We start from the raw sequence: 22,067 nt of genomic DNA on the forward strand, positions 1-22,067 counted from the left end.
AACTTTGCCATGAGTTCTGAGAAAGACGTGAAATACAATCACTAGTTTTGTGAATTCATATTGTGTATAGTTTCTTTTTAAAGCGAGGCTCTATCCTTTTTAAATGCTGCTTCCAATCATCTGAGTGGCCAGCCTTGTCAGACATCTTGTGCTTGTGGGATGCTGGGTTTCATATGCTGCCTGAGGTCGTGATTCCATTCGTGCTCATAAGTTCCATGTCCTGTGCCCACCGGTTGCCCTTAGCTTGGATGGGAGACAAGTGAGGAAAGGCAGATGGGGTGGGATGGTTGTCACACAAAGAATGTATAATTTATTTGTAGGTTCATGGGGACTTCATTTGGTCTAATTCCCTCCAGTCACCCTTTCTCCATCTGTCATATTTCTATATCCTTCTTTCTCTCTTTTTCCATCCCTTTCTCTTCCCATCTCTCATTCCTCTCTTTCCTTCCCTCCTTTCTTCCTCTCTCTTCTGGGCACTGAGATGCAGAGACAATTCAAGATGCCTTCCTAGAAACTCACACTGAAGATGGAGGACAAGACGTGTAAAAGTCCAACAAACTGTATGCCCTGGAGGTGATAAAGAACACTGAGGTCAGTGCGCTCAGTGTGGGCTGAGGGATCACGGGAGGCTTTCAGGAGAATGTGTTGAATTTGTTAGAGGTGAGTAAGAGAACTGGCCATTGATAAGTGGGCTGGCTTCCAGGCAGGCAGAGTGAGGAGAATAAGAAGCTGAATGACGTGTTTAGGGCACCGCAAAATGTTCAGCCTTGTTCAAGAATGAGATTTGACAAATGTTGGAAAGGTAAAAATCATGGGTATATTCTCTAAGGTGGTACCTGAAATTCCTTATATGTGGCCAAAGGTCAGACCACTCCAGTGCATCATCCTGGTAGCTGTCTGTCCATTTCTCCTCCAGGAATGGATGGGAGGCTAGGAGGTGTGAAGGGAATTGTTGTGGTCCAGGTGTCAGGAGGGAGGTGTGAAGGGAATAAAGATGCAGAAGAAAGGAAGTGAGCCCTTTCGTGAGTATAATTTGGAATAATTATTAATTTTCAAAAAAATTATAAAGGAGAATGACAAAACCCCACCAAAGTCAGACATTCAAGGTATAGTCGCATCCACCCATGCAGGGAACTGTTATGTGCAATGAATTACAAACGCACTTTGCTGAGTTAGGGTAAACGGCTCTGCTTATTCTGAACACGAACGTGATTCAGCCTTCTTTCCAGAAAACAAGAAGAGTCCTTTGTTCCAAGGAGCAGACAAATTTAAGTTTTCTTCGCAGTTTTTGAAGGTCAGCTAGGGACTATTCAAATCTTACCTTCCTATCGTGTTTCTTCCAGTGAACAAGTGCAGTCTTCTGGGAGAAGGCATGGAGCAGAAAGGCCCACAAGCATAGGCTGTGGAGCTCCTGAAACTAAGGTCCCTTTGATCCTGCCAGGTGGCTACCTAGGGATTGTGCACAAATTCACCTAACCTCAGAGACACGACTTCCAAATACCTAGTTGTTAACAGTGGTGTGAGATTGTCCCTAAGCATTCAGGCACAGCTATAAGCAACCTGGGCTAAGAGCGCAAACAAAGAAGGCAGACTGTGAGGCCATCTAAGGAACTACAAGGGAGGACAGCTTACCCTTTGCTGGAAAATGTTTCCGATGACTTCAACAGATCAAAAGAAGAGATTTGCTTCTCATCTTGTATTTTGAGCTGTATGGGTCGTTTTACTCCCCAGAAAATATCCAGCATTCCTTCAACAATCAGTTGTCCATCTTCAGTCTAAGGAAGAAGACGTTACCCACACTAATTGTCTCGCATCATTTATAGAAAGTTCAATGCTTTAACTGAAGATGTAGAAAGGAAGTCTATAGGAGCTATTTCTAGGTTTATGCATCTCTCAGGATGGATTATGTGGCTTCTCAGCCTATCTGCAAAAACAATTCTAATTTTGACATAGCCTTTCATTTTTAAGACAGTATGCCTGGCACAATAAGCCACAGTATCTATGGCACGTCCACCAACAGGCACAGTGCATTCTATGCTTTCGGAGCTCTGGTTCTTGGATTAAGTGGCATTATATTGCTTTAGTTCCATTTAATTTAAAAGTATCGCAGATTGAAAAGCTATACTGAATTAGAAATCAGAATAACTAGTCACTGAGAGCCTTAGTTGTTTGAATAAATAGGAATAATTTAACTCATAAAATTATGTAGAACAAAAAGACTGCTTGTTAAGGTATGATGGTGGTGGCGCCTGTCTTTAAAATCAACAAAGAGGCAGAGGCAGGTGTGAGACCTCTGGACACTAGCTAGTGTATAGTTCCAAGCTAGCCAGGGCTATATAATGAGAGTCCATCTCAACAGAAGAAAAAGAAGGCCTATAAAAAACACACTACATGATACAAAACAGAAAAGTGGAAACTGGTGATATTTTATTTGTATTAAAATATTATTTGTATGTTAATAAATAAAGTTGCCCGGGGGTCAGAGCTATTAGCAAGCCATAGGAAAGCAGGGCAGTGGTAGCGTACGCTTGTAATTCCAGCACTTGGTAGGCAGAGCTGGGTAAGTCTCTGTGTGTTCAGGGATACAGCCATTATTGGATACACATGCTTTTAATCTTAATACCAATCATGGAAAACCTGGAGGCCTATACAGACAGGCTGTGAGGAGGCGGTCATGTGGTTGGGTTTACAACCAATGAGAAGGCAGGACAGGAACTCTATATAAAGACTTTAACACAGGGGTAGCTCTGGTTCGGAGAGGTAGGACCACCGCAGGAGGAAGGGTAAGGTTTTAGCTCTTAGCTCTGACCTCTTGGCTTTCTTCTTTGCATTGGTTCCGTGTTTATTATTTAATAAGAAGGTTGGATACATCTACAGGAAACCCAAGTTCAAATCCCCAGCCCCTGTGTGAAAACCTGGCATGACTGTGTCTGTCCATCACCCCAGCACCAGGGGCTGGAGAAAGTCAAGCCCTAGGGCTCTCTGAATGGTTTAGCCCGAAGCAGCAAGCTTCCAGTTCGGTGAGAGACCTTGGTTCAAAGCAATAAAGAGAGGAGTGATAGCCAGAGACATCATGCTTTGGCCTCCTCATGTGTGAACAAGGTATGTATGCTTGCATACTTATGTTCATGCACCCCCCACCACACACACACAGGTGTGAACAAGGTATGTATGCTTGCATACTTATGTGCATGCACCACACACACACACACACACACACACACACACACACACACACACACACAATAAATTTGTGAAAAAATTAATAGTTTTAAGTACTCATTCAAAATAGAAATGGTATAACAAAAGGAGTAAATGTGTGAGTGAAGAAAAAAGAGCAAACAGGTGTCTGTATATTTTGCAAATACATAAAGAAAAGTTAAGAACAAAGCAATTCTCATACAATTTTCAAACCTATCTTGTTTTTTATATGCTAAATATCTTTTTATTAAGGTAATATATTATTGCTATAGAAACTTTGAGAGCATAGAAACTAGAAAGTTTTATTAGAAAGTCATTGGTGATTATGAAAAGCCAATTTGTAGGCAATTTAACGACTGAACTATTTCTCTAACATTTTAAGATTATTGACATTATGAGATAGCATACATTCACTAGAACTCAACTTATTCATTTTAATGAACAAATCAAACTCGACTTTACAGGTACAGCATGATTTGTTACAATAATACCACACTGGTGGCTACAAGGGTACTGTCACATTTTCTCATTGCAAATGGTGTCACAGTTCACACCTCTCCACACACATGTTGCTTTGAATGTAAGAAAGTAGTGGGCTTACTGTTCATAACATTATCCATTATTTGAGAAACATTCCATTTTAAAACAGAAAGCAAATGTGTCCTTAATATTATTTTTTTGTATGCTTTCCTTTGCCAGCAAGGCTTAGAAACTCGCAGGCATTCCAGGCCTACTATTTTGTGAATTACTCTAAACATGACAATCAGGATAAATTAGAGATTTATCTGCTTATATAGACCCCCACGTGTCCCTAGGTTCTAGACTCCAGCTCACCCTGACTCAGGTACATGGTAAAGACTCTGTGAATCAAGCTGTTGCATTTCTTTAGTGCACTTACCTGTCCATACAAAATATGCAGATTTTTCTGGTTTTCATAGAAAACATTATAAGCCTCCAGTAAAGAATTAAGTTGTTCCCTAAAAAAAAGAAAGAAAGGAAGAAAGAAAAGAAACATTTTTTTCAGTTACATTCCATCTTAAGCCTTAGAATAGAAAACACAGTAAAAGTACTTTCACTTCGTAAAAGTAGGAGATAAAAAAATGTTTCTGTGGAATCATTATTATTCCACCATTTTAATTTAAGGCATCCCATGGGAATCTGAAGCATTCTGAGAACATTAACACATTTTAATTATGCTAATTCATAAATTAAATGTATTGGTGGGAGAGCTTGGTCAGAGGAGGCAGCTGTGAAGCAAAGATGGTTTGCATTGTCACTTTGTGTTGTTTCACAACAGTTAACCACCCAGCGCTGAGCACCTACTATGCATCCGACATTATGGTTCTTTCTCTTTGATGTTACAGCAATGGCCAATCAATGGATTATTAATATTCACTGCTCCAGAGGCTCTCACTCAGGTGACAGGTAGACCCTGGGGCACTGGTTCCTCCACTTTTGTCTCTGCCCTTCCCTCTGAGGCATCATATCTGGAGAGGTTTAACATCTCACCTAGATTACAGAAAGACCCTCCTGCCAGGCTTCTTGTATCTATTGTGTATTCTTGACAACAGGAGTTATTTTAATGTGAACTTGGCCATTTTCCTCCTTTGCTCAAAACTCCTCAATGTCTTCTCAGCATAGAATTCAACATCCTGTTGTCATAGCGACTAGGTTTGATCTAGCCTTCTTCAGCCCATCTATCTCATTCCCAATTACTCTTCCCTTCACTTACTACACTCGGCTTTCTTGATGTCTCCTGAACACTCCAGGTCTTAAGGATTCGAACTTGCTGATTGCTTAATTAGAGTGACCTTCTCTTCACCATCACACTGCTAGCTCATTCATCCATTTTCTTTAAACATTTCATCAAAAGCCACCTATGGGCCGGGTGGTGGTGGCGCACGCCTTTAATCCCAGCACTCGGGAGGCAGAGGCAGGCGGATCTCTGTGAGTTGGAGGCCAGCCTGGTCTACAGAGCGAGATCCAGGAAAGGCGCAAAGCTATGCAGAGAAACCCTGTCTCGAAAAACAAAAACAAAAACAAACAAACAAACAAAAAAGCCACCTATGGAGCTGGAGAAATGGCTCAGTGGTTAAGAGCACTGGCTGCTCTTCCAGAGGACCTGGGTTCTTCCTTAGCACTCACATGCTGGCTAACAGCTGTTCCTAACACCAGATCCAGAGGACCCAATACCCTTTTCTGGGGCCTCCACAGACAATTCATGCACACGGTGCACAGACATACATGCAAGCAAAACACCCATATACACATGAAATAAAAATAAAGTCCCCACCCCCCATTTTTTAAGAAGTCACCTGTGTAAGGAGTCTTTCTTGACCACTCATTCTAAATCTCCGCCTCTCCCAACACTTCATATGCTGCGTTCTTGCTTCACTGTCTGCCTCCGAGGTATCCTCTAATGCTCTATAAGTTTGACTTCGTGACTCACTCCCACTCTCCCTCCCTTCCTTTCTCCCTCCCTTCTCTCCTCTCTTGTTTTTTGAGACAAGCTCTCATTGTGTAGCCTTGGATGGCCTGTAATTCACCTTGTAGACCAGAAGCCCCTGGGAGTGCTGGGATTAAGGGCATGAGCCATAATGTCCTGCTATAAATTTGACTTTTCAATTGTGTGTTCTGTTTTTTTCCATCAGAACGAAGCTCCTTGAGGAAGGGGATGCTTAGAAATTTTGTTCAGATTTTATGTATCCCTATGTCTTAGTCAGAGTTTCTAGTGCTGGGACAAAACACTATGACCAAAAAGCAAGTTGGGGAAGAAAGGGTTTATTTGGCTTACACTTCAGCACTGCTGTTCATCTCTGATGGAAGCCAGGACAGGAACACAAGCAAGGCAGGATCCTGGAGGCAGGAGCTGATGCAGAGGCTATGGAGGGATGCTGCTTACTTCCTATGGCTCACTCAGCCTGCTTTGTTATAGAACCCAGGACCACCAGCCCAGGGATGGCTCCACCCACAATAGGCTGAGCCCGCCCTCCGCATGGATCACTAATTGAGAAAATGTCTTACAGCTGGATCTTACAGAAGCATTTCCTCAAGTGAGGCTCCTTCCTCTCTGATGACTCCAGCTTGTGTCAAGTTGACACAAAACCAGCCAGAACACCCTGGTAGTATCGGTGCACAGTAGGCAGTCAATTAATTTTGGTTCAGTAAAATTATCAGAATAGTCTCTTCCTAAGAAAACCAATAATAACAAGATAAAGGAAAAAGAGTTGTTTAAAGTAAACCTATTTATCAAAAAATATCCCATAACATTTAATTCCAAGTAGTTCCTTGTGCGTGTCTCCTTGATCCTCAAACATCTTTGCCATTCCCATAAGAGTACAGGCTCTGGGAGAGCAGGTCAGTTTGGTTTCCCTCAATGCATTTTCCTGATGTTTAGGGTAGAGACTTGTTCATCTTAAGCTGTTAGTCAACAAACCCTGGCTGAATACTGAACAACAGGCCTTATGCATATGTTACATGTTGGAGTCACAGAAACATGCTTTTTGAATTGACTTTTCCTTGATTGCAATTTCCAATGTGCACATTTCTGGGGTCCATACTTTCCATGCAATGACCATAGGAAGAAATCCCAGTGAAGGCCTCCAGGCTACTGTTCCATTTCCCAAATGGCTTACTGAAAATGTTTAATATTAATTAGTATTTCTGCTACACTGATTTTGTCCCTTGGGGTCATTACTGTGACGCATTACCTTTAAAATTGTACTACAACTAAAGATCCCAATAGCCCTTTATAAGCTCTCATTCTTTATGCCAGAGCAGCACAAAGGAGTTTCAGGTTCACTAGGGATGCAAGTCCTGATATGCTGAGCACAGAGCATCCTTGTGGAAGCACATGGAACTTTATTTAATCTCACCCCCTCAGCTTCTGCTTCTGGAAAAACCCCAGTACATGGCATGGCACAAGCCTTCAGAGCATCACTCAGGACCATGCAATGGAAATGTTCAGTCCCTGAACAGAGTCTGATCAAATCCTCTAACACCAAAGCAAGTCTCCAGATGACTTGGGGAGTTGACAACCCCTGGTCCTGGGGATGCTTGTTTTTGTAAATGAATTTGTAATGGCGTCTAGCCACACTAACTTATTTGCTTATTGTTTGTGGCTGCTATCGAGCTATAACTGCAGAGTGGAATGTCTCCAACAGCAACCTTACGATCCACACACCCTAAAAATATTTAAAATTTGGCTCTTTGCAGAGGAATCCTGCCAATCCATACTCCACTGTGCAACATAGGGTAACAAGAGACCACCAAAGTTTTCCACATTTATCTCTTCACAAGCAGGATAATTTTGATTAAGTATTAAGAAAACTTTGAAGGATTTTGGAACATAGAAGAAGACTTTAACTCAGTAAACTAAAGCATTTAAATTAATTAATTTTTTTTTTTATTTTTCGAGACAAGGTATGTAGCTTTCCGCCTTTCCTAGATCTCGCGCTGTAGACCAGGCTGGCCTCGAACTCACAAAGATCTGCCTGCCTCTGCATCCCGAGTGCTGGGATTCAAGGCATGTGCCACCACTGCCCAGCGCATTTAAATTAATTTAGCAAAGTTAGTGGTAAAAGGTAAAATGAGGAATCATAAAATTTAGAAGTTTTGTGAAAAACCATAGTGATTGTGAATGCATTCTACAAGGGCCTCTTAACTGTGTGCATCTTACCAGAGAGGGGATTTTAAAAGATGATTAGTTCATGAACCCAATGAAGGAATGGGTGTACATAACACTGGGAAGAAAGGGGAGCCTGTGATAGACGAGGTTGATTAGTTGAAACAAGGGGCATAAGGAGATAAAGAGTCGCCATCCATTGGTTCTCTGTGTCCGCTAAATCAAATTAAGCATGCTAACAGAAAGGCTGAACTAATGGGCACTCATTCATCCATGCCAGAATCATACACAGGTGGGCACCAGATGGCTCCTGTGGTGAACCTGGGTGGGCAATGACTAAACCGGAAGAGCTTGCCAGGCCAGCCGAACACTAATAAGTACATATCACCATTTCTGCAGTCTGTGAGAGTAGCTCAGAGCTGAGCATGAACCAGGGATTTGTAAGAAGGAGCACTTTCAGAAACAAATCCATCCTCTGGGAAATGGGGAGCTGGTGAAGTGCTAGGCAAGAGGAGGGCAGACCAACACTGAAGCCCGTAGGTAGAGAGCTGAAGGGGACACGGCATGGGACAACATGGAGGCAGCCAGGGAGGCTGAGACCATCAGAACACTGAGGAAGAGGTTCAAGAACAAGGCTGGTGTTCTCTGGGAAGACATTTGAATGTCCCATGGAATGATCTAGAGTCTAGAAGGAGTCTAAAAAAACTGCAGTATAGGCATGTATGGCCTGATGAAAAGCGTTACCCAGGTTTTTTGGTTTGTTTGTCTTATTATTAAAAGGGATAGGATTAAATATACAATGTTACTTGTCAGTGGTAATTTTAGCAGAATTCTAAGAGTCCGCTTAAATGGACCCATTCTTTTTTTTTTTTTTTTTTTTTTTGGTTTTTCGAGACAGGGTTTCTCTGTGTAGCTTTGCGCCGCCTTTTCCTGGAACTCACTTGGTAGCCCAGGCTGGCCTCGAACTCACAGAGATCTGCCTGGCTCTGCCTCCCGAGTGCTGGGATTAAAGTCGTGCGCCACCACCGCCCGGCTGGACCCATTCTTAATTTAAAAAAAAAAATTGTGCCTCTTTCTCTCTCAGCTCCCAAATATGTCCTCACCCCACACAGAGCTGTTGATTAGCACAGGCCATTCACATCCCCCAACAAAGCTCTAAACTGGTAGCTCAGCAAGGGGCTACACATCTGGTCCTTCCTCATGAACCTGGGGTGTCTAGAAGACACAGAGATGGCAAAGAAACAGAAATAAGATTTAAACACATTTGAGTGAGTCATCAGCTCTTGACTTTCTGCGAAAAATTTGTGGGATTTTTGGAACATAAAATATTACATCACAGTACATAACATGGGTGTTTAAGAAATACCTTCACACGCTATATGAAGGGGAAGGTGTTTTTACTAAGCTGAGAAATGCCAAACAGACTGAACTTCTAACTGAAGGAATTTATGGGACCATCAGCTTCCACCATAGAAACTGGCATTCCAACACTGGCAATGAAGGGTGGGGATACTGGGAGGTGCTGACGTGTGCCCAGAATTCTCTAGCATGGGTTTTGGAAGAGAGGGAGCCAGGAAGGACCTGACAGAGGAGGAGGGATGCTAAGGGCACCTGCCCCTCTAAGGTCCTGCTTGGCTTTAGTGAGTTAAAAGCATATACAAGTGGACTGTAAAATGCTAAGACATACTTTGCCTATGTAAATGATCTGCAAAAATACTGAGGTGTACTTTGTACCTTGTGGCCAGAACTGGAGCTGCTCAGCAGATGGGAGGCACCCACATTCTGACGTGTGCCATCGATAATGAACTTAGCAAGAAATGGGTTCCTCTTTCTTATCATACTATTCAGCTGTCTAGAAGGAACACTAATTTGATTTTGTAAAGTGTAGTAAACACAGACATGAGACAGGATGATGGGTGGAAGGGAGTTATGCTTCCTATCCAGAGACATATGGACGTCAAATTCGAGTTGCAACATAGTAATCCCCTCTTGTTTTTCCAATTGTTCACAGCATTAGAAAGTGGATCTTCTATGCTTTCCCTGGAAACCACGGAGCTCTGTTCCGTTCTTGATCCTTACAACTTGTACCCAATGTGAACAAAGTACCGATATTGTCACATGCTGTAACTCAGCATGAACTTCAGAGACGACCATGTACCAAGTGACATCCGTGGCCATGCTTGGCTGTTCCCTACGTCTGTGCCGCTCTCTGGGAGACTTGTTGAGAAACGCTGATAGTTTAAGTCAGTCACTGAACTGCAGCCTGCTGGTGGCATTAGGTGACATTCTTTGTGCATGCTCCCATGTTTTAGAGTCCCTTTTTTTACTTGAGTCCCTTCAATACACAGGGCAGAAAAAAAAACCCTACTTTTTTTTTATACATTTAGTTTTCTTTTCTCCATTGACTCTGTTCATAATACTAAATTTTAGCAGTGAGATTATTTAACAATTTCATATGGTCGGTTCAAAAGCTTAATTTAAAACATTCTATATGCTTTTATAAAACAACTAGAAATTAGGGGATGGAGAGATGCTCAGAGGTTAAGGGCTCTACCAGAGGGCCCAAGTTTGGTTCCAAGCACTCATAACAGATGGCTCACAGCTGTCTGTAACTGCGATTTCAGGGGCTCTGAAGTCTCTGGTCCTTATGGGAACCTGTGTGGGCACATACACACATGAGCGCTCTCTCTCTCTCTCTCTCTCTCTCTCTCTCTCTCTCTCACACACACACACACACACACACACACACACCACAGACATGCATACACATACAAATAAAATAAAATAAATCTAAAAACAATTAGAAATTAAACATGTAGGTGTAATGAATTGACTGTTGTAGGGATTATTATTTTGTGGCTTGTAATGCTACACACTTTCCAAACTGTGCATTAAGCGTTTCATGTATTCATGATTTTTCATAACTGACATCCATAATTCATAGCATAAATGGCTGCCTGCCTCTAGAAAGGTAGAATCAGGAAATATGAAAATAATAGAAAATAAATCCCTATTGAGCCTGCTAACACTGTCATCATTGTGAACTACTGATCTTTGTAAGCATTGGCAAAATTCTCAGACCCCACTTTATCCTTCCTTCCTATCCATCTGAATCCTGGAGTCAAAACTGCAAACTTGAGCAAGGCCTCCCCCAGAAGAAACCTTGGGTGCCAGGTTGGCTTGGGCCTCTTTTTCTGGCTGGGGTGTTGAAGGAAGAATGCCTCACCACCTGGCGTACAGACCTTCCTCAGTTTAGCAAAGTAGGTTAGTCCCATTTCCATTGCAAATGAAGGGATTGGGTTCCAAAGTCTGAAAGCTGGGGGTGGGGGCGGGCCGGGGGAGGGGTGCTGGGGAGAAGAGGGCCATCTTTGACTGAAGCAAATTTTGCCTCTCTTGATGTCAGAGTCCTGTGTAGTGGGTAGCCATTCCAGCTTTGATCTGGAAGTTCCAACCCCCCTTTGAGGCTTCGGTAACTGTCACACTTACAAGGCGGGGCCAAGAGAGGGCCCTGAAGACCTGAGATCCGGATGTGCCACCTTCTCTTGGTGCCTGGATCCTGGACGCTGGAGGTAGACAGAACGGAGTTCTCCAGAGAACACCGATGGACTGTGGCACACCTTTCCCAGACCCTGCAACCCACCTATCTCTTCACTTGTAAGTTACGCCACTAAATAAACCTCCCTTTTAACTACGTGGAGTGGCCTTAATAATTTCACCAATAATCCTGTGCAGGGCACATGCACCAAGCTTCTGTCCTTTCAAAGAGGAAGAGTTCCTGGCTGCTCCAGAAACTCTATGCTAGACTATTGAGAGAGCTGCCCGTGGTCAGGGGCGGGGAGGTGGGGAACTAAGTGATAGATGAAGGAAAAGCTCCAGATGTTCTAACTACACAAATTCCACTGTATGCGCGGGCTCTTGCTGCTTGGAACCACATCACTAAGCCGTAGAAGGTGAGGACAGGATAGAAAGATGGAATACTTATTCTGTAGCCCAGGTTGGCCTAGAACTCAGGAACCTCTGTTTCTGCCTCCTCAGTTTCGGGCTTACAGTCCATTTCAAAGAGACTCCTTTCAGAAGAATAAATATCAGTATTTGAAAACGTTGCACTCCAGAGGGCTGTCTATCCATCAAAGAGAAGGGGCGCTTCCCACTGCCTTTCATGTTTGGTTTCTAAAGCTGAAGGTTAAAAATTAAACCATAACCTGCTGCCCAGCTGACCGCGGCAATGGGAGGCTGCATATCAGATCTCATTTTCTGCTAGCACAAGCAGCTAAGTACTCGTGGCGGCTTATGCTGTCACTGGGCAGAGCCCAGCGTGAAGGAAAGGCTCTGCCTGGCCACCTTCTTCTCTGGCCAGAGACACCCAGCAGCAGGGGCTGGGTCACAATGTCAATGCCATTTACACAGGAGTGCCATTGCTAATGCCAATCCAAAGGGAAGACCTGATACTTTTGACCAATGTGACTCTGTTTCTTGTTGGTGCTGTTTGGGGAGGGAACAGAGTGAGAAGCCCTCGATGGTGAAGAAAATCCTGTCTGAAAGCTCCACAAACATGGGAGCGGAGTATACCACTCACTACGTGAATGCCACGGAACCCAGTGATCCATACGTTAACTACAAACTTTGAATGGGCAACCGCATGGCCCACAGAGATCGTGGAGACGAGACTGCTGAGCTGTGCCTGCCACGCTTCTAATTAAGGAGGTCTGAGGTGGGCCCTGAGAATCTGCATTCTTGCCAGGTCCTCAGTGAGTCCAGTGCAGCTGAGGAAGCCCACTTTTGCATCCACTCTTACATCTACAGCACTGAGAACTCAGGTCATACTAGCTTTTTAAAAGAGGGAGAGGCTTTCTCCAGGGAGAATGTCAGTTCAGCTATGTTGTCCTTCTGATTAAAACTACACTGGTTACTTCTAGTGACTCCAAATTTGTATGTACATTAAGAAAAAGAGAGATGCATCATGTGGATCCTCACTTTACCCCTCGATAGGAAAACATCATCTGGGGATGATCCATGTGAAGTCATAGTGATGCTATGGGTAAGGTCGATGAGGCAGTTACTCTCATTTTTATCCAGTGGGACTCTGGTAAGGGACTAAAGTGTAACAGGTGTTGTGGTAGAAGCAGGCTATGGACTCGAATTCACAGAGATCCACCTGCCTCTGCCTATTGAGTGCTGGGATTAAAGGCGTGCGCCACCACTGCCCTGCATAGCACTGGGACTTCCATAGATGAGAACGACTTTCTAGCAGAGGGCAAGAAAAGAAAGGGAAACAAAACAAAACTAAAGGAACACCTTCATTTGAAGGAGGGGAAGATTTCTGAGAAGAAAACATGGTTCTATGGGACAGTGCTTGGGACGAAGATGTCAGAGAGGCAGCTCACGAGGTCTGAGAGAGTAAACTGAGGCCTCAGGAATGGGAGCACACAGCCAGAGGAAGAGCGAGGGGGAGATTCCGGGCAGACCCAAGTGTCCCGAGAGCAAGACCAAGCCTGGTGCTTCTGAAGGGAAGGGAAAGAAATGATTCCAAAGGAGGTTGTAGAGGGCCTGCTTAGCCTCTGAAGCTATCCTGAGGGGCGGGCATCTTGCTCTGAGCACAGCAAGAAACCTTCGGAGGATTTTGGCAAGATAATGGGGCTTACATAGGAGAGAAACATCTGGCAGCTCCTCGGAATGGAAGCCCCAGGGGAGGCTGTTGTAGCCCTCCAGGCCAGAGATCAAGGAGCGTCAACTGTGCAAGGCTCTGGATGGGCTCTGGAAGGGGAGGTGACTGGCTGGGTGAAGAGCCGGGATCACGGTTCCAAACGCCTGCTTCTCATTCCCCCCCCCCCCCCCCCCCCCCCCCCCCCCCCCCCCCCCGCTGTGCACTTACTTACACTTCAAGTTTTCAACCTTTTCTAAAACAAGGCTTAATGGAAATTTTTGAAAAAAAAAAAAAAAAAAAGCAAGTCACTTGAAAAGTAAACACAGCAGGGCTACACATCACTGGTCATTGTTTGGGACTTTGTGCCTGCTAAGAATGAAGACCAAAGGTGCCTTCACTCTCCGATGCTCTGCTCCTTTTGCATGGGGAAGCGATCCAATTACTTCACTTAATGAAGCCCTCCACTTGTCTCCTGTAGGCCATCCAGGCTCACCAGGCCTGTGAGAGTGTTGCTAGAAGGTGCTGGGTGATTCTCGGGGCCCCTGAGGTGAGCAAGCAGGAGCTTCTCCTCACAGAACTTGACAGCCGCTCTAACAGCTTTGCTCTCACGACTCGGGCCGCTGATTTTTTTCTTGTCTTCAAATAAGTACACTAACCAACTGCCCTGCTGTTCTGAGCAACCCCCACCTGTCACTCACACGATGTCCACTGAGCACTAAACGTGTCAAATCATATCATCTGCATCTGCTTTGCTTAACGTCTTTAAATGTCTATCTGTAGCTCTTTGTGAAAGCCCTCCAATCCCTATCACGGCACATGGTCCTGTGTGGTCCCTCTCCTGCTTTCCTTTTTAATGTCCTTTTAAGAGAACCTTTCAGGTCTGGAGAGATGGCTCAGAGGTTAAGAGCACTGGCTGCTCTTCCAGAGGAGCCAGGTTTGATTCCCAGCACTTAATAGCTGTTCACAACTCCATTCCCAGAGAATCTGATGCCTTCCTGGTCTCTGTAGGCACCAGGCTTGCACATTGTGTGTGGACAGACATGTAGACAGGACATCTATACACATAAAATAAATACATATTTTTTAAATTTAAAGAGAGAGAGAGACTTTCATGTGTCATGTACCTCAGCCAGCCTGGAACCCTTTGCTTGCTCTAACTCACTGGCCACTGGATTCTGAGGCTTCCTGCACCAGATCCCTCTTGATCCTGATTCTCTAAACTGTCCTTAGCTCCCCCCATCGTCAAACTTTGGTATAAACAGTCTCTCCTAGATCTCAGTCAGGGGAGGTCCTCTTACTTTGTTTTATATTCCTTATACCGGCACTTCACAAAGAGCACAGCGGCTAAGCCACCTGGCAACTGCGGTCACGAAGATACGTACCCCATCCCCAAATGAAGACCCAGGAACTCCGAGGAACGGCCTGACCTCTGCGCAATTTTCTGGGCAAGTTGAGAGCTGCAGCATCAGGCAGTAAAGTCCTTCTAGAAGGGTTCTGCTTTATCTAAACCCCTAGCTCTTTTAGTTTCTGGCTCAAGGTTCACCCTCAAACATCATTTGTTTAGGGAATAAAATATGGAAACTGAATCCCAGTCTACTGGGCAGCGGCGGCGGGGGCAGCGGGGGGGGGGGGGGGGGGGCGACGACAATGACACAGATGACGCATTCCTTCCACCAATGCAACTGGTAAGCCATCAGAAACTAAATTCTACACAGGTAATCAACAGAGGGGCGGAGCGTTTGCAATTTGACTTCAGACTCTGGGAAAGTCTCTGTGTATCTTGGAAAGGTCTGGGTTTTTGAACTTGCTGGAGTAACAGAATGGGTCACGTAGCAGATAAATTGTACTGGCAGTAGCAGGGGCCGTCACTGATACACTCAGTGACGACTGACAACATATGCCTTTGGGGAAATATTGGCTATTAAGAACTTTTAACGAGTACTGTCTTTCCACATACACTTTCTGTGACACAGCGCTATGGTGTCCTTCAGGTTTTTTTTTATTTTATTTTATTTTTTTTTAATAATAATCCTTTATTTTTACCAGATTGTCAGAGAGTAATACTGTGAAAATTCTAAAACAATCCCCACACAGAAAAATGTCCATGTTTGAAGGCAGATGATTCTAAGCACAGGCTTCAAGCCCTTTGTCTCGGGCTCATTTTAAACACTTGACTCCATAAAAACCTTAGTATCCTCGTTAAACTCAGAAGTGGCCTTCCTGAGAGCAATACTTCTCCTCATAGACCTCGCTGGCTGGGGCTTGGTGTTCGCTCCTTTGATCTGGAGACTCTGGACTCGCATTGCAACAATGCCCTCTGGCTCTTGGAGCCAGGTAGGAGGCAGCCTCGGGAACACTGTCCCTTTGTATATAATTTGTGCTTAGAAATGTAGGTGGCTAGTTCTTTTGTCTTAGCAAAGGGTACCGACCCAACATGCCTGGAAAAAGAAGCTGTAAGGAATAACGTATTTTCTGCACAAACTCATGACGCCATGCTAATTAAACTTATTTACTAAGGGCAGGAATGCACATGTGCCTTTTGGCCTGTGAGGGTTGATATCAGGTTCTGAGAAGCACAAAGCCCTACCGGGTTCTGAAATCCGACCTGCATTTGAAACTGGATTGGACGTTTTGTTTGTTTGCTTGCTTTAAATACAGAGCTGGTATTTACTCACTTCTAAAGTGTTCTGATTTACAAGGTAAAATAAAGGTGCTTTGAAAGCAAACAAATTAATGGAAGCATATTTAATTTGGAGTATTTGCATGGGCACCCAGCACAGTGGTGTCTTCAGGCAATGAAGCAGCAACTGGAACCATAGTTACTGGAGCTTCAAAGGAACTGACGCCAACACCCGTGAGCCAGGAAGTCTGGAAAACAAACTGTCACCCAGTCCTAAGATACAAGTGCTTTGCTGGCTGCAGGGCCATGACCCTCGGACCTCTTGTTTTATTGCTCATATGTTAATTCTCATTAAAGGTGCTGAACCCAAATTTGCAATTAGGTAGGTACTACTTTTTCATATTTTGAAAACCATTTCCAACACTTTCCTGCGTTTCGGTACAGGCAAATGAAAATACCTTCATAAGCTAACAATTTCTGTTTTGTTTACTATGCTGCCTAATGCAGACAGGGAGCTGAAAACATGCTTCCGTGAGTAAAGAAGTGGGGGCTGTTAGTCAGATGTGGATATACTGGGTCAGCCAGCAGTATCGTTTTCATTTTTGATGACAGTTTTGCAGAGATACCTTATGGTTTCAGGAGTTTAATGATGGGAAGTGAGAAGTTGCCAGAACTTCAGCCCTTCCGACTGTGAGCAGTTCAGTGAGTTCAGAGGGCAGGAGAGTCACCCAACCAGTTCCGGGACGGAGCCCAGCGTCTGTACTGTCGGTGAGATTCTGAATCAGAATCAAGCGTTCCACAGACCTCGGGTTGAAAAGTCCTATCTTGATGCATCGTGTCTGTGGGATTATGCTGCTTCCTGATGATACTCAGTCATACAGGGCTCTGATGAGCATGTGGAGAGCCACGGTCTAACAGATGCCTGGACTATGGAAGACAAACTCTGGGTTCTTCAACTGACCGATTCAAAGACAAAAAACATCCCCAACAACATGCAGCTTCATTGTGATATACTTAATTGCAAAGAAGTAATATTGCGGGAATGTACACAGGTTTTCAAAATGCATTCCTTTTTTTTCCTTCTATATTATAGCTGAGTATTACAAAATGCTTGTCAAAATATTTTCAGTGATGGAAATATTAATTTTACATATTAAGTGTTAAGGCTAAATGTACAAGTGAGCTAAATAAACCCTTTCTTTCCCTCCATGAAAAAGAAAGAAAGAAAGAAAGAAAGAAAGAAAGAAAGAAAGAAAGAAAGAAAGAAAGAAAGAAAGAAAGAAGGAAGGAAGGAAGGAAGGAAAGAAAGAAGGAAAGAAAGAAAGCCCAATGCAGTCTGGATGTCTTAATATTTTCCATAATGGTTAAAATAAAATGAGCATCTATGTTTCACTTAAAAATCATTTCATACACTAAGCTCACCCGCCTGTCCAACTTTGTGAAACATATGCAAAAAATGGGTAATTCTTACCCTCAAGTGATTTACATTTTACCTAGTATAACCAAGCACTCCTGTAAGAAATAAGGAAGAGAGGTCATGAGACCTTCAGCTGTTGGCAAAAGCAGATGTTTTTAGAGAGCTAATTTTAAGAACTAACCTTGCCTTATTTGTACACATTGATTCCCGGCTATTTCTGTCAACCAGCCTTATGTATCAAAATACTACAGCCATCTTGAAGACAGAAATTAGGGAATGACTACAGGGTAGTGTTTCTGTATAATTGAATGCTACTGTATCAATCAAAACACTTTAGGAAGACTTCTTTTAGTGGTATGGGGAAATATTTATAATCTAATGATGGACTTGTAAAATAAGATATAGTGTGGTCTCAGCTATGTAAAATGGAGTCTGTTTAAGGTAATAAATGAGCTACAATTTTCCCTGCATTTTCCATGGATGTTTGATCTGGATACTTTTATTCTTTCAATATACATATTTTAAATCTTCTCAGCTTTTCTAATTCTGTAAATGCAACATAAATAATGTAAAATGTTTGTCAAGATAGTAGCATTAAATCCTTGATATGCCCTTTTCTTTGGGCACTTTGCTATGCTCGACACGCATCTAAGCTGGGCAGTCTATTGCGGTCCTTGTTCTACGTCTCTTGTGGCTGTGGTTCAGGGCACCACCATCGATCCTCTTTGAATGGTCACTTCCCTGCCTCTATTGATGCCCTTCTTCAATGTGCCCCTCAAACAACAGACAGACCGATGTCACCACCGGTGTATTCAATATCTTTCTATGGCTTCTCACCTTATTGGGTTGGAAAGGCCAAGTCTCCCAATGGCCTCTGAAACACCATGTGTTCTGGGCCCTGTGGGTCTCTCATCTCAGCTTTGTTAACTCTCTTCTTTAATTCCTCTACGCTGGCCAATACTGTCAGTATGCACCTGTTTCAGAGGTCCGGATGCTCACAGCCACTTAGCTGAAGATTTTTCTTCCAATCCTCTGTCTTCACTAAGCCCTTCCTTGAACACTTCCTTGAATTAGAGACTCCCTGTCTGTCTGCCCTGGATTCGTTGCTCGCTTTCCTGTTTTATTTGTGTGTCTCATTTATTTCAGCACATATGTTCCTACTGGCTGTACTCTCAGTTCCTTGAAAGTAAGAGTTTTATTTGGTTCATTGCTGAATGCTCAGTGCTCATTACAGTCCTTCCACAGTGAGTAGACAGCCACTGTCTGAGCAACAAACAAGGAGACTTCTTCCTTTGAGTCGGCTTTTCATGTTTTCTTTCCACTCTTCTACTTCATCTTTATCCTCTAGCGGTGGCTGTTGGCCACACCGGTGCCCTTTGCTTTGCTACTCTGTCCTACAACACTGGCATTTCTCATGTGGCTTCCACTTCACACCTCAGCCTCCATACAACTTGGTGCATGTTTTGGTACCGTGTGAGTCTGCACTACCTCTTTCTCTTTCTCAGGATCTGCCCTGGCTCAGACAAGGTCAGTTCTCATCTTTCTAGATTTTAAATGTCTGTTGTTCCCAAAGCAATAGGAGATGCTATTTATTGTGTGTAGGAAATGAGGTAAGGATATTGGCCATATTGCGGGGGGGGGGGGGGCAGCTCCCACATTTGTTGACCCCAGGGACTCTTGAGGAGTGAAGGATAAGAGATTTAGATAGAAATATAGAGGGGAGAGAGACAGACAGAAACACAGGATAGCCTCAGGAGGGCCTGAGTCAAAACCCACCAGCCCCCTATGTCTCTTCTAAAGGGCTTTTTATAGAAATGCCAAGGGGTAGAGCAAAAGATCTCCCGCTAGCACAGCCAAATGCAGACCATCCCAGACACCTGATAACCATGCACATTGTCAAGCCATCCTCTAATGCAGCCCTGCTGTGTAAAGCAAGCTCAGATCTCACTACGAAACCTCTGTGGACCCCAACACCACTTCTTATATAATCTCATGTCAAAAGAAAAATGGAATGTATCAGAAATGGGAAGGCAGAGAGAGAGAGCTAAGGATTAAAAGCATGATTACTGGCCTTGGCGCAAACCCTGAGTATATTACTATCATCCATGAGCATTATCTCCCTAACTTAGTTTTCATACATATTTGAACTATTAAAACTGAAGCACAATTTTAAATGAAACCAGACAGCTGTCGATGAAGCGTGAGTGGCTCCTCTATGACAGCGCACAGCTTAGCAGTCTTTAGGAATCAACTTTACTTTCTTATCTAGAATCTTACCCAGTGACTCACAGCACTGGTCTTGTTGGCCATAGGTCATGCTTAGAAAAGTCTGAATGGCATATCCTCCCAGTGACTGGAGCAGACTAACATACCATACAGGTGTATGATTACCTGGTTATGAATGTCCTCTCATTGACAAAGATCCAAGAAGGGTACTGGTGATCCATCATTGTCATCCTTTCCCCCTTCCCAAGATGATCCGAGGATGCCCTAAAACATTAGGAAAGTGTTAATGTGTTGTCACGGGGAGACATCCCTAAGTTAGTGTCTTATTTAAATTTAGCATTTGCTTATGTCTCTAATGTACATGAGGATGTGTTTAATCAGTGTAAGGAATCACAGGTTTTCTACTGCAGCCGCCTCATCTAAAGTGGCTGGACCCTGGATCAGGACAAGATTCCAGGCACTGAAGTCAAGTCCTGGCTTGAGAGCTGACTAAGGATAATGTAATAGCCTCCAATTACCTACCCTACAGGCTCTGAAGCCTGAGGAGATCAGATACCAAGGATCACGTCTATTATGAGTTCACATAAATGGCATCAGGGTGTGGTCGCAAATATTAAGCATATTTTCTGTTTGGTCTGTTTTGTATAAATACACACATGATTACCATTGTTTTGAGCCTAGAAAATCACAGGCACTATATTCAGAATCAAAAGGCAGGCTAGAAAGAAAAGCTCAATTTTCTTAATAAAAAGGATCTATATGGGATTCTTTTTACTTTCATAGCTGGTTGTTTGGGTAGGTTAAGAAGAATGAAATACATTATATGTACTAATTTCCTGGGATACCGGGGGGAAGGAAGAGGAAGAGGAGGAAGATGATGAAGGAGGAGGAGGAGGAGGAGGAGGAGGAGGAGGAGGAGGAGGAGGAGAAGAAGAAGAAGAAGAAGAAGAAGAAGAAGAAGAAGAAGAAGAAGAAGAAGAAGAAGAAGAAGAAGAAGAAGAAGAAGGAATAGTTATTCTACTAGTCTCATAAAATCTTGCTGCACCCTTTCCCTTCAAGCACTTTGCTGATCTCAACCGACATCTTGCATCAGACTCTAAGCTGGATAGTTTACTGGGTCTGTTTGTCTTCCTTCCTTCCTTCCTTCCTTCCTTCCTTCCTTCCTTCCTTCCTTCCTTCCATCCTCCCTCCCTCCCTCCCTCCCTCCCTCCCTCCCTCCCTCCCTCCCTCCCTCCCTCTCTCTCTCTCTCTCTCTCTCTCTCTCTCTCTCTCTCTCTTTCTTTCTTTCTTTCTTTCTTTCTGCTTCTACCATTCTGACCATCACATTGCTTTCTTGGTACCAACCTTCCTGGATTTCACTCTCAGTACACACAGCCTAAGTCTCTTAACCTGGCATTTACGTCTTTACTTGTTCTCAAACTCTCTTTACAAACACAGCCCGACAGCATTTCTTCCAGGCCTCGTGTAATGAAATTTCATGCCATCAAGTGTCCCCTCGTCTGTTCAGCTTGATCACAGTGTAATCTCCACTGTAGGTCCAGATGGACTCACGTGGGTCCTTTACAAATCTCCTCATGCTGCTTTAGCTGCACCACTCTGGTTATGTATTTCTGCTTCCCACATTGTCATTACTGATTTATGCCTTATTTCCTTTTCTACTGCCCTTGTTCAAATTGTGAGACTGTCTCTTTGATGGCACATAATTGCCAAAGGTCTGTATCATGAAAGACTCATGCTGGAAGGGACAAAATCCAAGCTACAAACCTCTCCATGCTATGCTGCCTTATAACAACGACATAGTTGGCCCATGAGCCCAACAAACCGCTGTCACCCATTCCCAAGATTTGATGGATCTGGACGTCTGGTTACACAGACCTTTCTCTAGCATCTAAACCGAGTTTTGTTCATTCTTAGAACCTACAAAAATGCATTGCGGATATCCCACACCAAGATTCTCCCGTGATGATGATGTGGCCGAAACACTACCTTCTCCCTCCTGGATCAATTTATGGGTTATTTTCCATCTCTTTAATTTACTCTGTACCTCTCCTCCCACATTTAAATAATCAGTACTTTGCCAAATTGGCTATTTTGTCTGCCTGAGAGAAGCACTAGACCAAACTGAGTTTTCTCTTCCCCCGTGTGATATGCTTTCTGCTTAGGCTTTTGAGGTGGAGCAACAGTGACTTTGCCAAGTTCTTGCCACTTCACAGATCTCAGTGTGAAGTGAGTCTGCTCTGCTCACGTCTTCATGTCTCTTTAAATATGAGCTGGTTTGAGAGTCTGTCCCATCTTCAATTCTCTGGCTCTACTTCCAAACAAATGAATCTGCTAA

General features: G+C 43.7%; 1 protein-coding gene across 1 annotated transcript in view; it reads right to left on the minus strand.

Annotated features, from left to right (window-relative positions):
• Rassf6 (Ras association domain family member 6) overlaps window positions 1-22,067 on the minus strand; it is a 40,521-nt gene that overhangs the window by 11,846 nt on the left and 6,608 nt on the right. The window contains exons 2-4 of the mRNA XM_052735348.1: window positions 19,898-19,996; window positions 4,100-4,178; window positions 1,633-1,775 (exon numbers count right to left, since the gene is read on the minus strand). Coding sequence (XP_052591308.1) covers window positions 1,633-1,775; window positions 4,100-4,178; window positions 19,898-19,962 — 287 coding nt within the window. The 5' untranslated portion in view covers window positions 19,963-19,996. The remainder of the gene's footprint in view (window positions 1-1,632; window positions 1,776-4,099; window positions 4,179-19,897; window positions 19,997-22,067) is intronic.

This window comes from Peromyscus californicus, unplaced genomic scaffold (assembly GCF_007827085.1).
Source record: "Peromyscus californicus insignis strain IS unplaced genomic scaffold, ASM782708v3 Scaffold_13__1_contigs__length_99412109, whole genome shotgun sequence".
In the NCBI taxonomy this organism is placed as follows: domain Eukaryota; kingdom Metazoa; phylum Chordata; class Mammalia; order Rodentia; family Cricetidae; genus Peromyscus; species Peromyscus californicus.